We start from the raw sequence: 13,986 nt of genomic DNA, 5'->3' as shown, positions 1-13,986 counted from the left end.
ATTCCAAGTCGGAAGCACTAATGCAGAAACTGCCAATAGAGAATGCATAGGCTGGGTGATTTGGTTCCCCTATTTGTCTGACATTATTTGGACTACTTTCCTGCACAGGTGTTCCTTCCAGAAATGAAAGGTTTTCATTATATCCTTCATTTCCAGAAGAACGATGTGAAGAGCTATTTATTCTTTGGTTTCTTGCCCCCACCATCCCCCCTGTTGCACCAATAAGGTTGCCTCCAAAATTCAGTGGATTGTTGCCTCCTGACATTTGATTACTTGATATTGGTAGAAACTGGTTCTGTGATTGGGCATTAAATGATCCCATATTTCTTTATTTCCGATTATCTCTCCTTTGAAGTTAAGATTGACTGGGCTTATATAACAGTGTAGGCTCAATGGCAATTTGGAAGGGCAGTTCCTAAGCACTGGACAAATTCAGATATGTATCTAAAACAAGATAAACAGTATGGGAGGACAGAATCACTGGAACAGAATGCAAAGGAGAAGTATATAATAATAATAACTGATGAGCATAAGTCTCTGTTTATTTGTGACAGTTTTCTCTGCTTGAATGAGAAATAACATCAAAAGAAGGAGAATAAAGGGTGTGCAGCTAACTAAACAATAGTGAATTAAGCTACATGAAAGATGAATGAAATCCATTCTGGTGATTCTTTCTACTGAAATGGCATGGTTAAAAAAAAATCTTGCAAATTTAAAGATAAGAAAATCTATTTGCAGATTTTAATTATGCTTCTGCCTAATAGGTTTGATTTATTTGATTTCTTGGTTTACTGACTCGAGTAGTTAATCAATCCAAATGCATGTGAAAAACAATAATGCATTTTCAGATTTTGTAGGTTAAAAATATTGGACTAAACACATCTCCAGATATCGCTAACTATAGCTTGAATACGTTTTATATTGATAGATCTAATCAAGGATGTTCCATTGAAACATACATGGTACCTAGGGAAGGCAGTTTTTAAAAAAATATATGCCAGGGTAGATTGATTTCACAGAATTCGTATTAAAATGATAAGAAAATTTTAAATTGCACCTATGGATGAGTACCCCACTTTAAAAGTGCCTTCCTTGGGTCTCATGTATGTTTTGAATGGAACAGCCCTCAGAACAATACATATATATATTGTTAGAGAAAATTTAAATTTGAGTTAAAAATCTAAAATTTTTGGTGTCATGTGATGCAGGTTTACTCAAGGCTTCTCCATCTCATATGCTCACCCCTGAAACCAACACAAGCTTCTAACATACAAATCTGCTTTGTACGGACTGATGATGACTTTTCATTAGATAAAGGTAATAAAAAAAAAACGTAATTGACGATATTCATAGGTTTAAAGACAATTAATATGGTCAAACTTGATAAACTTGTAAAACTGCGGTAAAAATGATGTACAAGTACTTCAGCTGCTGACAAGTTGGTTGATTTGGTGGTTTGGGTTTTAATGTCATTTGAATAGATCTGTGAGTGATCTGTAATGGTAAGCATCTTAGACCACACGGGCACATGAGGCCTCGGTTGATTTGATGTTTTACGTCCCTTCAACACTCAAGGTCATTGAGCCATGAGATGTCAGGTTGCTGATAGATCATTACAGGTTTCACACCAATTTCATCTCAAGAGAATCTATGTATGGCAGCCAGTTTTACTCCTTTAATCCCCAAATACTTTTCAGGCACCAAAGACCAGCTGGGTGGAACCTCTGACCTCTGACCTTCTGCAAGTAACTCGCAACATATTCACTAATGAGTAGGATTTGAATAATTATGCACAATGAGAGGCAAGTGATCACAAGAAAAACATCTCACACCACTCTGCCATGGAAGCCCCCTGGACAAGAACAGAAGTGGGGGATGGAACCTGTGACTCCCGGATTTAGAGTCCAGAATTTTAATGCTAGGCCATCAGTGACAATGATGATAGTTAACTGCAACTGATTTTAAGAGTACACTGGTGGAAAAAAATATTCCTAGATTTTCATCCATTTTTTAAATTTAATTTAAGATGAAACAATGTTTGACATGCAATATTTCTTTGTTTATTTTATATTAATCATGCAATAAGGCATCAAAATAAAATATATCAGTCAAGGAAAATATATTTTTCTTACAAGAAATTATATAATGTATGGTAAATGTAGGCAGAAATAATGTGACATCACTTCCACCAGCATCAATATTTTTTTTTTTCATCTGACAATTGTAATATCTATTTACAAAAACATTAAATGAAAACAGATTAACAAGAAATTACAGCACCTGACTGCACATTTAAAGCAATACGAGATTTAACTATCATTCGTATCAAAAGCATTATGCCCGAGAACAAAGAAAATTTAGCACATTACTGAAATAAGCATACATACATGGTCAGAAGGAATAAGTTTAGTAAGGATACAAATTCATGATTTCTGCATAACAATAGAAATCCCTATTACAAAATCTCTGTTTTTGGATATTAAGGGACTGAACCATGGTATCTATTAGGTAAGCTTGTGATTTCTCAGTATCAGAAACATACATGACTTCCAAACAAAAGAACAAAAGATAATTATAAAGAATGAATACAAAATTTTAAAAAAATGAATTTGATTACATGATCTATTAAAATTCAGTACAGGTTACCCAATAAACCCACAAGTATGTCCAATAATATGCTTCTGTAGGGGGCATTGTTCTTCATTTAGAAGACAGATGGTGGATCATAATTTTTTTAAACTGCATCTGTGGGTTGGTTTAATCTGAAAGTGCCTTCACCCCCAGGGATGTATATGTTTTACTGGAACAGTCCTTACATGACACAACAACTGATGTCAAAGTTTTTCAACTCAGAGCAGCTCAAGTAGAAAAGATAATCATGACATCACTAATTGGTTTGGTTTCTGTGTGCATGTGAGTAGCAGATAAGGCAGAAATTTTAAGACTTGCAAACAGGGTTCCCACGCTACCGGGAAATCAGGAAAAAGTCGGGAGAAATGACAAATTTTCCTGACTGGGGAAAGTCCTTGCATTGTACAAATATTGAAAAAAGTCGGGAAATAACTGGGAAATTTTATGTCACCACTTTATGAGAGAAAAAATACATAATTAAGTTGAACTGATCGTGAATTAAAGTTTTCGGATTCTTATGGTACCGGAAATTTCGAAGGTTGCAGTATGGATCATTTAGGTGCTTTCCCTAACATATTTGTTTGGTCAATCCAAGCACTCGGTCGATTAGATTTATTTATTAGAATGGTTGTTCAATAGATGACTCTATATCGGTATCTTTTTGTACATAGAAGACTTGAAGACCAGTCAGCATCTCAACAAGCCAGCATCATGTCTGTGATGCATGATCTCGGTAAGTTTATGAGATAAATGAAACAGCTCTGCAGTGCTCGTTTTGATGTATAAAATTACCAAAAATGTCTTGTAAAAGCTAATAATTTGGTGCTTAGCAAAGGGAATGCGACATTAACCATTATTGTCAGTAGTTACCTTGGACACAACTAGCCTTTGTGGTGAATTTTACTTGGCCCTGTCAAAACAATGCTAAATATGTAGAAATCTGCAAAGTTATTGGTTGACCAAAATGAAATACTGTATCAACTGATAACCTCATTTTGGTGGACTAATTAGAGGACAGCATTCCATTCAGTGCATTTCAGTTGCATATTAAATAGATGCATTTGTAGACTAGTTTGCAGGCAATGTTGGATAATATATAGGTAGTGTGTAGTTCATCCAATTAACGTAGGTCTCCAATGCTGAATGTCCGAGCTAAACATTGGTGCTAAATTGTTATTCCGTTTGAGGTGTAGCTTCAAATATCTGCATTGATTCTTAAATAGTTTGCAGTCCCTGTGAGTAATCAGTAGAGGTTTGGGGACTGCATTATTGGATTACAAGCAGACACAAGTGGATTCAGACAATTCAATCTCTTAGGATGGTATATACATTTGAAGAGCTTTTTTCAGTTTTAATCAACCCTTTTATAATTAAATCTTTTTCTTTTTCAAGTGATGGATTTTAACCAAATCCACTAAAGGTGCTTAGGATGTTTAAAAATTACTTTTGTTTTTCTGAGGTTTTGGTGTGTTTTTTATTGGCACAGATTAATGCCGGATTAAAACTTGATTTTGTATAAGATACATTTTTTAAAGAAAATAAAATTATTTAAAAATAATAATTTGGTAGTTTCATTCTAATGTTGGGGAATCAAATGTATGTAAATATCTCTGTTGCAAATGGTACATGTTAAGGAATTCAATTGTTTTCAGATCATGCCCGGATGTAAATTTCAAGACCAGTGGCTGACTGATGATGGATTCAAGTCCTGGATTAGAAAGGATAAAAGTAACTCACATGCAACATTGAGCCAACTGTGTAACGAATCCATTGATTTAACATCGATGGGTAAGACTAATCTGACTTCAAAAGGAAAGAAACATAAGGAGAAGGCAGACAGGTTACGTTCAGAAGGAAACATCCAAGTCTTCATGTATCCACCTCAGATTCACTTCACTACACCAGCCATCACATCTGCTGTGACAACCACCATACCTTCAGATACTAAACTTGTCACTATCACAGTCTACAGTATCACTTTCATCATATATCACTGACTCTGAGACTCTTAATGCAGAAGTGTGGTGGTGTTTAAAAACTGTTGCTTCTAATTTTCATTTTCATCAAATGAAGAAACATCATACATGTTTCAGCGGATGTTTCCAGACTCTGTCATTGCCAAGAGTATGAGTTGTGGAGAAACAAAATCTATGTATATCACATGTTTTGGAATTGCACCATACTTATGTGCTGTGTTGGAAATGAAAGTAAAAGATGAACCATTTGTGATGCTTCTTGATGAGTCCCTGAATAGAGAATTACAGAAAAAACAATTGGATATTTTACTTCGATTCTAGGAGAGTGATCATGTGCAAAGCAGGTACTACACATCAGCTTTTCTAGGTCATACAGTAGCTGTTGATCTTGTGCAGAGAGCTGGAATCTTTAACACTGGATGGGATATATCCCATAAGCTGTCAGCACTGTACATGTGATGATGTACCAGCTAGGAGAGATGACTATGAATCTGTCACCAAGCAGAATTTATATCCATTGCCCTTTTGTGCACACCGTTGGGTAGAGAATGTGAAAGTATGTGAGAGTGCAATGGAAATCTACCCATATGATATGTAGAGTTGAGAAGAAAGAAAGCAAAGATCCTGGAACTAAATCTTTCAGTACAGTAAGAGAATGGAGCAAAGATAAGTTTGCAAGAGCAAAACTAGCATTCATTCTGTCTGTAGCAAAACCTGTAGAAAACTTTTTGAAAGTGTATCAAACCAATAAACCTATGATACCTTTTCTTGCAAAAGACTTGTAGGGTTTAATGAGAACAACAGTGGAGAGATTTGTCAAACAGAGTGTAACGGAGACAGCTTCCTCACCAAACAAACTCTGTAATGTTGATGTTACAGACAAAAAGCCACAAAGGGTATCAGCATGTTGATACAGGATTTGTTGCAGATATGGAAGTAAAGAAGTTACTAGCAGAAAAAGAAGTAAGTGAGAAGGCCATTCTTTCTTTTAAGACAAAGTGTAAAGAATTGGTTTGTACATTTGTACATAAAATGAAAGAAAAGACCCACTCACCCCCAGCCTACACCTTGGTTAGAATTTTGTCATGTATTTATCCTACTCTGATATGCAAAGGCCAAGGTCACTGCATAGATAAATTCAGAAGAGTACTGAACATTCTTCACTCATGTCAAAGAGTTGATATAAATGAATGTAATCAAATAAAAGAGGAGTATAATAAATTTGTACAAGAGGCACAGCATCTGTCAGAGTTCAAGGAATTTAGAAAAACTGAAGACAGGGTAGACGAGTCATATAACAGTATGACAAGCAAGGAGATGTACAGTAGGGCATGGAATGTAGTCCGTGTGCTTCTAATTTTGTCACATGGCCAGGCTAGTGTAGAATGTGGATTTTCTGTGAACAATGAAGTTAGTACACAAAATCTTTCAGAAGATAGGTTGACTGCACACAGAGTATTAAAGGACCATATAAAGAGTGTTGGAGGATTGAAGGGTTTAGTGGTGTCAAAGGAACTCCTACAGTCAGCTCTCTGACTGCCAGGCAAAAGTACCACACTCATTTAGAAGCTCAAAAGACAGAGAAGGCAGGAGAAAATAAATGCATTAAGAGAAAACTCATGGAAGAAGAAGTTGGAACAATGAGAAAAAAAGACGAAAATGCTGGAATCGGACATTAAGTTGTTGTTTACAGATGCGAACAAAGCTTCAGATACAGCTGAAGAATTAAGTAGCTTTGCTCACATAACAAAAGCCAGTACTCTGTGTAGAAAAGCAAAAGACAAAGAGGAGGAACTTGAAGTTGTAAAGAAAGATTTAAATGAAAAAGTGCATTTGCTTAATAACTTGTAAGACTATTTGGTTATAACCCCCAGCAGAGTTCTAGCTTGGTCAAGTTGAACATGAACTTGAGGGAATTGCTTTCCCATATAAAAGATGTATGCATGTTATCAAACATCTTTTCTGTCAACATTTTATAGTGAATCTCATTGAGCCAAAATGAGTATATAACTGATATTGAATTTTTCATTTGTTATAATATCATGCAAATAGATTTAATGTGGTACTTATTTCTTTAGAATTAAAAGTTTGAAAGGAAAACAAAATTAGTTTCAATTGTTCGTTCTGTTAGTCTTCCCATACCAGCATAATGCAGTGCATATTTAGACTGTACACTGAAATGACTTAACATTAGACTTTTTATGATTTTCAGAAATAATACCTGTTTCTTGTGACAAAGATTGTTGTTTGGTACATGATTATTTGTCTGATCTAGATGGTATGGAAGAATCTTGAAATAATAACAGCTTTTAATTTGAATAATACACATTTTCTAAGCTAAAATGGTCTTTAATACCATTTAGTAATGGTCAAAAATGAACCTTGAAAAAACTGAATTTCATCCTGGAAGAAACCTGGAAATTTTTCTTTCAAAAAGCGTGGGAACCATGTATAAAAACTTTAACACAAAGTCATAAACTTATTGCAGTCATTGCTGTCATCACAAATAACTCTTGTAATACTTGACAAATAACAAATACAAAGTAAAGTTCACTGTTATCTGATATGTAATAAAGTCTTGTATGCCTTATCTCACAGATCGCTAAAGGATAACACAGTCACATGGCTGGTCGTATAGCAACAATGCCATCATGGCCATCTCTAAGGTACACATATATCCCAGCTTGACCTTGATCTCTATTATTTGCCTGAAGGTCAGGATCCCCATGGAGATAACATTGGAAAAATGACCGTGGCCCTGGTCCAAGACATGGCAGAACTCCTCTCAGCTTCCCATAGTAATCAATTTGTAAGATCATTTCCTGGTAGTAAGATGTGCAGTTTGAGTGTTGTGTAATGGATACAAAAAAACCAACTGAAAAACAAAGAATGAGAAAATATTGTTGAGATAGGGCAAACTTAGAACACTGATCAATAATTACACAGATTATATAATCCTAATAATGCATTATGAAACGTGATCTTACAAAACACTGCATAACATACATTTAAGGACACCTCTGATTTTTGTCAAAGCACACACACACATTTATATATTTTCAGCCTAAGTCACTTGTTGATTAAAATACTGAATTTCCCATGGTTAAAAACTATCATCAAATTTGTGTGGACCTGTCGGTACATCTATACAGCACACTGGCAAGGAACATTTGCACGTGAATTAATTAGATATTCATTACAGTTTTAACAGCCCTCTGAAAAAGTTTGAAACTAATTTACTTCCCAACTCGCCTGGACTCTGGACCTGGAATTACTAATGAAATATCTACATCCCTTTAAAAGTTACCATTCAATTCTGAAATCACAGAGTTGGATCCCATGGCAGCTGCCAATTTTGATTCTTAAAATTTACCTGATCTATTAATGAAGCAAATTTCCATGGGAATGCCTGGCAAAGGTATGCTGAAGATTAATTTCAATGTATTCTGGCAGGCAGGGAGACCACACATAGTTTCACAACTTTCAAAACTGAAACAAGAATATAAAAATGTAACAAGATATCGATCAACTGACTTACATTTAACTTGACAGTTGGCCAGTTCACTACGCAGGTTTATGCATTACTGTAAGAACACAACCTATGTAAATGTTCTTCAAAAATTTATATCAAACTTTCTATCATTTTGATTTTACATTTAACTTTATTCAGATAAACATTCTTTCTAAAGGCTCAGTGTGTAACATCTTGCTCATACCTGAACTCATCCAAGATCTCCATCACATAAATCCATATTCCAAGTTGTTGTTGTTGCTGTTGTAGGGTTTAATGCCATTTTTCAGCACAAGATAGGCGATACATGGCGGCCAGTATAATTGGTGGAGGAAGAACCCTGGAAAACCCAGGGAAGAACCACCAACCCGCTAGAAGCTACGGGCAGGCTTTCTCACGTACCTACGTTAGCCGAGCCTGAGACTCAAACTCACGCAGACAGAGGTGATATTGCAGTGATCCGTAACGGTGAGCGCTTTAGACCACTCAGCCATTCAGGGCCCCACATATTCCAAGTTAGATAGAAAATTAATGAGAAATACAATCTCCAGATCTAGTGAGGTAACTAGCTCAGCCAATCAGATGCAAGGCATTCATTTATATGCATAGATTTTGCTAATTATAGAACTTGTCTGAGACAATGATAATATAAAGGGTGGAGCCAAATTTAATTGGAATTCATTCTCCAGAGTGGTTAAAAATGTTTAGCCATTCAGATAAAGGATTACATGTTTTATTTTATAGGCAGAGATCTAGATTTTGAAAATATGAAACTATTTACCAATATGAATCAAAATCTGATAACAGTTGCTAGAGTGCTGATAAGTTCAGAAAACCTGATTCAAGATTACCTCATTAGTACCTTTGATATTCCATATTTTATCTAAATCGGATCTGAACTATGACCTCCAGAGTGGTAAGAAGTTCAATCAATAAGATCACTTTATTAGTATGCATGGATCTTGTTCATTATCAAAATCATCAGACCTTGATGATAATAAGTATATAATCCAAGTCTGAAAAAAACTGAATCAGAAAAATTGTCTCCGGAATGGTAAAAAGCAATTAATGACAGAAAACTCAAGGAGAACAGTGCATAATGCATGACCATAAGAACACTCCGTCTTTCTGGCACTGAGCTAAATATGAACTGACAACATCCTCTTATTCTTTGTTTAGAAGATGCAAAACAATTCAACTACAGTGACCAAGAAATAAAATATTTCAAAGTTTTCATGCATGATTTCATTTGTTTACAAAGTTGTATGTAGGCTTCACAGAAAAATCATGTTTTTTTTCTCACTTGTGACCTCTTTCCATTTCATTTGGTCATGTATTCTGTTTACCCAAACAAAAGGCAGTATATCAAACAAGTTGAACAAAATGACCTTAAAAAAGATTTCAAATATTTTTAGTTAAGAAATCTTACACTACATTCAGTATGAATGAATTATGTAGTGTTTTAACATAACAATCCTACAGTACAATTTATTACTGCATGTTGCATTAGACAACAAAATTAACATTGAGAGAGGTAACTTGCAACAAACAATGCCTGCAAATTTTGTTTCACTTGCAGAAGAGATTGAGCTATCCTTCTGAAATGAACAATAAAAAAAGAGACTGCATCTTTAAACCAATTTTGATTGGATGTTATTCCACAGCAGCTGCCACTTTCTTGACAATCATTACTTTTCCCAGCGTGTGTCAGTGATGTATATTTACAGTTGGAAGTTTCAAGTAAAATATGTTTCTTCAATAATAAATACCCAGTCATCATACCTTAGAAGAACTAGTACTACATTGCATATCCAGCCCTCCCAGGTTAAAACTTTTAAACTGAACAGTTTAAAGCTATCTGCCCACCATGGTGGCAGAGTGATCTCCCCTTTATACCAGGACAGGTGCTAAATCCCATGAATTTGTCAGTTACTACTATAGCAGAAGGCATACTCTCTATATGGGTGTAATTGTGGAGAAGCTGGATGTGTATTATGATTGGGTAAATATTTTTGAATAAACATATTTTACTTGAAAAATCGGTTTCTTCAAATATGTTACCCAATCACAATGCCTTAGAAGAATAGGCAAAAGGTGGAGGGGGATACATCTCCGTACAGCGGAGAGACAATCTCTGGTCACCTAAGGTATGTGAGACAGATTCCATATAACCTGGCTGGAAAATAGACTCCATATGTCAGGGAGAGGTTTCAAAAGGGAAAATGTCTTCCTTCTACAAATCCAATAAAAAGCATGAAACCGCATTTTTATAAAGCTGCAAAGGTAACCTTATACACAACGGTTATGAATAGGTTCCTCCAGATCACATTAAGCCTCACAGGATTAAAGATCTCTGATAAAAATCGGAGAAATGTACTTGAATCTCCATCTCATGACATGGATAATTATAGTTAGAGTTCAGTTTCAATTATATGCAATGTTTTTGGCCAATACACATACAATTTTGCAAGGCATCTTTGTCTATAGAGATCAATCTACTGAGCAAGTGTGGAAGTAGTAACAGATGAATTCATGGGATTTAACACCAATCCCAATATATGTGGACATCATTCTATCTAACGGCCACCTAGGTAGGCAGACAACTTTTAGTATTTAGCTAAAACGTATTAACCTAGGAGAGCTGGATTTGCAAGGCAGCAGTAATTCTCATATAGTATTATGATTGGGTAATGTATTTAAAGAAATATGTTGCTCCTTTTTTAACAGATCTTCAGCCATTAAAATTAATTGGCAGCAGTGGATCCATTTATCTTTTCATTCCTTTCAATCAAATGGCAACAGTTGATCCATTTATCTTTTTATTCCTTTCAATCAACTGGTTTTCTTTCTTTCTTTTGATTGTACATTAAACTTAACATTTTCCTGCCAGAAACTTACTTTACTTAGGACCATAATTTCTTTTCATTTTCAGTTTTTCCTTTCATTTCTACATGTCATATAATATAGAGTTAATTACATTACCTAGTTGGATATGAGATCATTTCCATGACAATCAGATGGTGATTTAGCCCCAGACCCACATGTGTGATTTTCTTGTTTTCTTCCTGCCAAGTTTTGGTCCCCAAGATGGAAAACACTTCAAAATTTCCCAGAATGACCTTAGAGTCTTCGGTCAAGGTCAAAGAACTGAAATAGCACAGAATAAGATGATTATGTTTGCATAAAATCCATTTAGAACTAGCCTATAAAGACAGAAAAATTCATTAAAGTGGTTAAATATATTAGGGGATAAAATAAACAGAATTAAAGAAAGGCTATAATCTAGTGAAACAAATCCTGTTACTACAGGAGTGTTTCACTTCACTTTGGAAGAGAAAACCTCAATACTAACTGAAATATGAAACTATTGCCAACAAGACTGATAAACAGCTATTTAAAATAAAATGCTAAGACATTACAAAATTATACATGGCATTAACATCTACACAAACCATTCTTTCCAAAGCAATTTTTAAAATCAAATCAGTGTGTTGTTTTTAGTTAAGAAAAACACAATATTTTGTCAAGATATAAAGTTATGGATAAGCCTCTGCAATAGGTAGGTCCTATTTTCTTTACAGGTGGATTATTACTTATGTTTCATTAATCTGTGGTTTGTGGCAACTATACAATCCATTAGAACTGGTGCCCCCTAACCCCTCCCCCTACAAAAAAAAAATCAACATGATTTGACATAATTTTGTTTTAGGTAGTATAAATTTACATCAATTGTAAATAACATTTTGAAACTTGGGATCCACAACTGGAAATGTTTTCTTTAAGCTCAAGTAAATTTCCTCTACCATGTGCTAATGATGTAATGACCAAACATTTTGAAACTTTGACAACATTCCCAGATTTAAAGATGTCATCAACACTGGAGACAGTAGCTATGATAACAGAAATTACCATATTTGCTATAACATATACACATGCCTTAATCAGCACATGCACTCCTCTTTTTGGTAAGAAAATGCTGTCATCCAAATATCTAGTACATATATATGTCATGATCCCAGCATGCTGTGTGGGAAGGAAGCACCTGCTAAAACCTGCCAAGAACATCATACCTTTTTTGGATCTTGATGGCTCTTATATAATTTTACTTGTAATATTTAGATCCAGAGTTTTGCATTAGTACAACTATTTATCAAATTACCTGGTTCTCTCCTCTTTCCTAGCAATCCTTAATCTACCCTGTCTGTATGTTAAATATGACAACTAAGTGCACATAACTTTTACTAATTTAAAAACTATTAGCACAGCTAATGGTACATTATATGCTCACCCCTTATTTACTAGTCCTGGTTGACACTGGAGATTATTGACCAATAAACCCCAATGGCCTGGTCATTTGGTCAAGATATGGTCTGGAAATAACCTTACTCTGCAGGAGCCATTATTTTCTTATTTGACTTACCATGACTTCTGACCTTTACATTTCTGAATCTAAAAGTTTTGTTATTATACAAGTCATTTACAAAAGTTTGCTCAAAAAGCATCATCTAAAACAAAAATTATTCAGCAAAACAATTTTTGTTTGAGCCACAAAGACCCTAAGCTTTTACCATTTGACCCAAGAATTAAAATAGGTTTCTTCTAAACCTTAAATGCATGGCCTCCACACAGTTTGGTCAAGGTATGTGATCAACAAAACAAAGTTATTATGCAAACACTATTTTTCTTTTCTTTCAGTCACTGTCATCTTAACCTATGATCTTTTGACCCTAACATCAATATGCTTTTTGTTTTATTCTTACTGTGATAGTGACCTTGACCTTTGGTCTTTGGACCCTAACATCAATATGCTTTTTGTTTTATCCAACATGTGGGTCTGCCACAAACTCAGGTGACGGTAAAATGTCAAGAACTGATATTTTTTGTGAAGAAACCATTTTTATTCTTACTGTGATTGTGATCTTGACCTTTGATCTTTTGATCCCTATAATTGATGGGCTGCTTCCTTCTCCAAGTGCAAACCAATCACAGCTGGCATGTGATGTAAACTAATGTTACTGTTGTTCTTCTTTTAGTCACAGTGAGATTAATATTTCACCTTTTGACCACAAAATGAATAAGCACTTTTCTTACACCAAGTTTGGTCTTCAATCTGTAATGTAGAACTAATGGTTTTGTACATTTTCTTCCTTCAGGCAGAGACCTTGGACTTTTTGTACAATACAATTAATAAATACCTTATCCCAGTTGCAAGCCATACAGATTGGTCATGATGTGTAATGTAGAAATTATGTAATTGTGCAGAAACTATTCTCTTTCTTCTGTTACAGTGACCTGACCTTTAACTTTTGATACACAAAAATCAATAGGCTTCTTTCACTTTTCAAGAAGAACTTATCTGGAAAGTTTTGCAACAGTGTGTTCTGTAAAATAAAAGTTATCTTGCAGGAAAGAAAAATACATGGACAGACAGATGGATGGATGGATGGAGAGGGTTATAGCATAATAGGCTCTGCCAAAATGTGGGCATATATTAAGTATATTATGCTTATTATCAAGGTTTAACTATACTTTCAAAATGTATACCATATATACTTGCTTATATGATCTTGTATTAAAATTTATTTTTAAATCTGAGCTTACTCCCTTAGCTTTTAAAGGCAAACTTGTGGTTTGTTTTCTCAATTCACAATGTAATGATAGCACATCAAATCAGATAAATCCAACCATAATCCTTTAGCATGTAAAAGCAGAACCATCCTTTGAGTGTGCCATGAATATGAAACTTGTCCAATGCCATGTAAAGTCCAACTGATCATACTGTGACAGCAATCCTTTGATGAGATTTTGAAGACTTTATGATCAAAGTGTCTCTTACAAGACCCAAGCTCAACCTCTACATAAATAATG

General features: G+C 34.7%; 1 protein-coding gene across 1 annotated transcript in view; it reads right to left on the bottom strand.

The window, feature by feature from the left end:
• Positions 1-524: 524 nt before the first annotated feature.
• The window catches only part of LOC149797685 (uncharacterized), a 98,018-nt gene continuing 84,556 nt past the window's right edge, over positions 525-13,986 (bottom strand). The window contains exons 17-19 of the mRNA XM_089962605.1: positions 11,101-11,265; positions 7,981-8,096; positions 525-7,482 (exon numbers count right to left, since the gene is read on the bottom strand). Coding sequence (XP_089818731.1) covers positions 7,226-7,482; positions 7,981-8,096; positions 11,101-11,265 — 538 coding nt within the window. The 3' untranslated portion in view covers positions 525-7,225. The remainder of the gene's footprint in view (positions 7,483-7,980; positions 8,097-11,100; positions 11,266-13,986) is intronic.

Source organism: Sinohyriopsis cumingii, chromosome 6, assembly GCF_028554795.1.
Source record: "Sinohyriopsis cumingii isolate HCF-2022 chromosome 6, ASM2855479v2, whole genome shotgun sequence".
NCBI classification, from domain to species: domain Eukaryota; kingdom Metazoa; phylum Mollusca; class Bivalvia; order Unionida; family Unionidae; genus Sinohyriopsis; species Sinohyriopsis cumingii.
The sequence above is the reverse complement of the archived record's forward strand: the minus strand, read 5'-3'. Positions and strand labels throughout refer to the sequence as shown.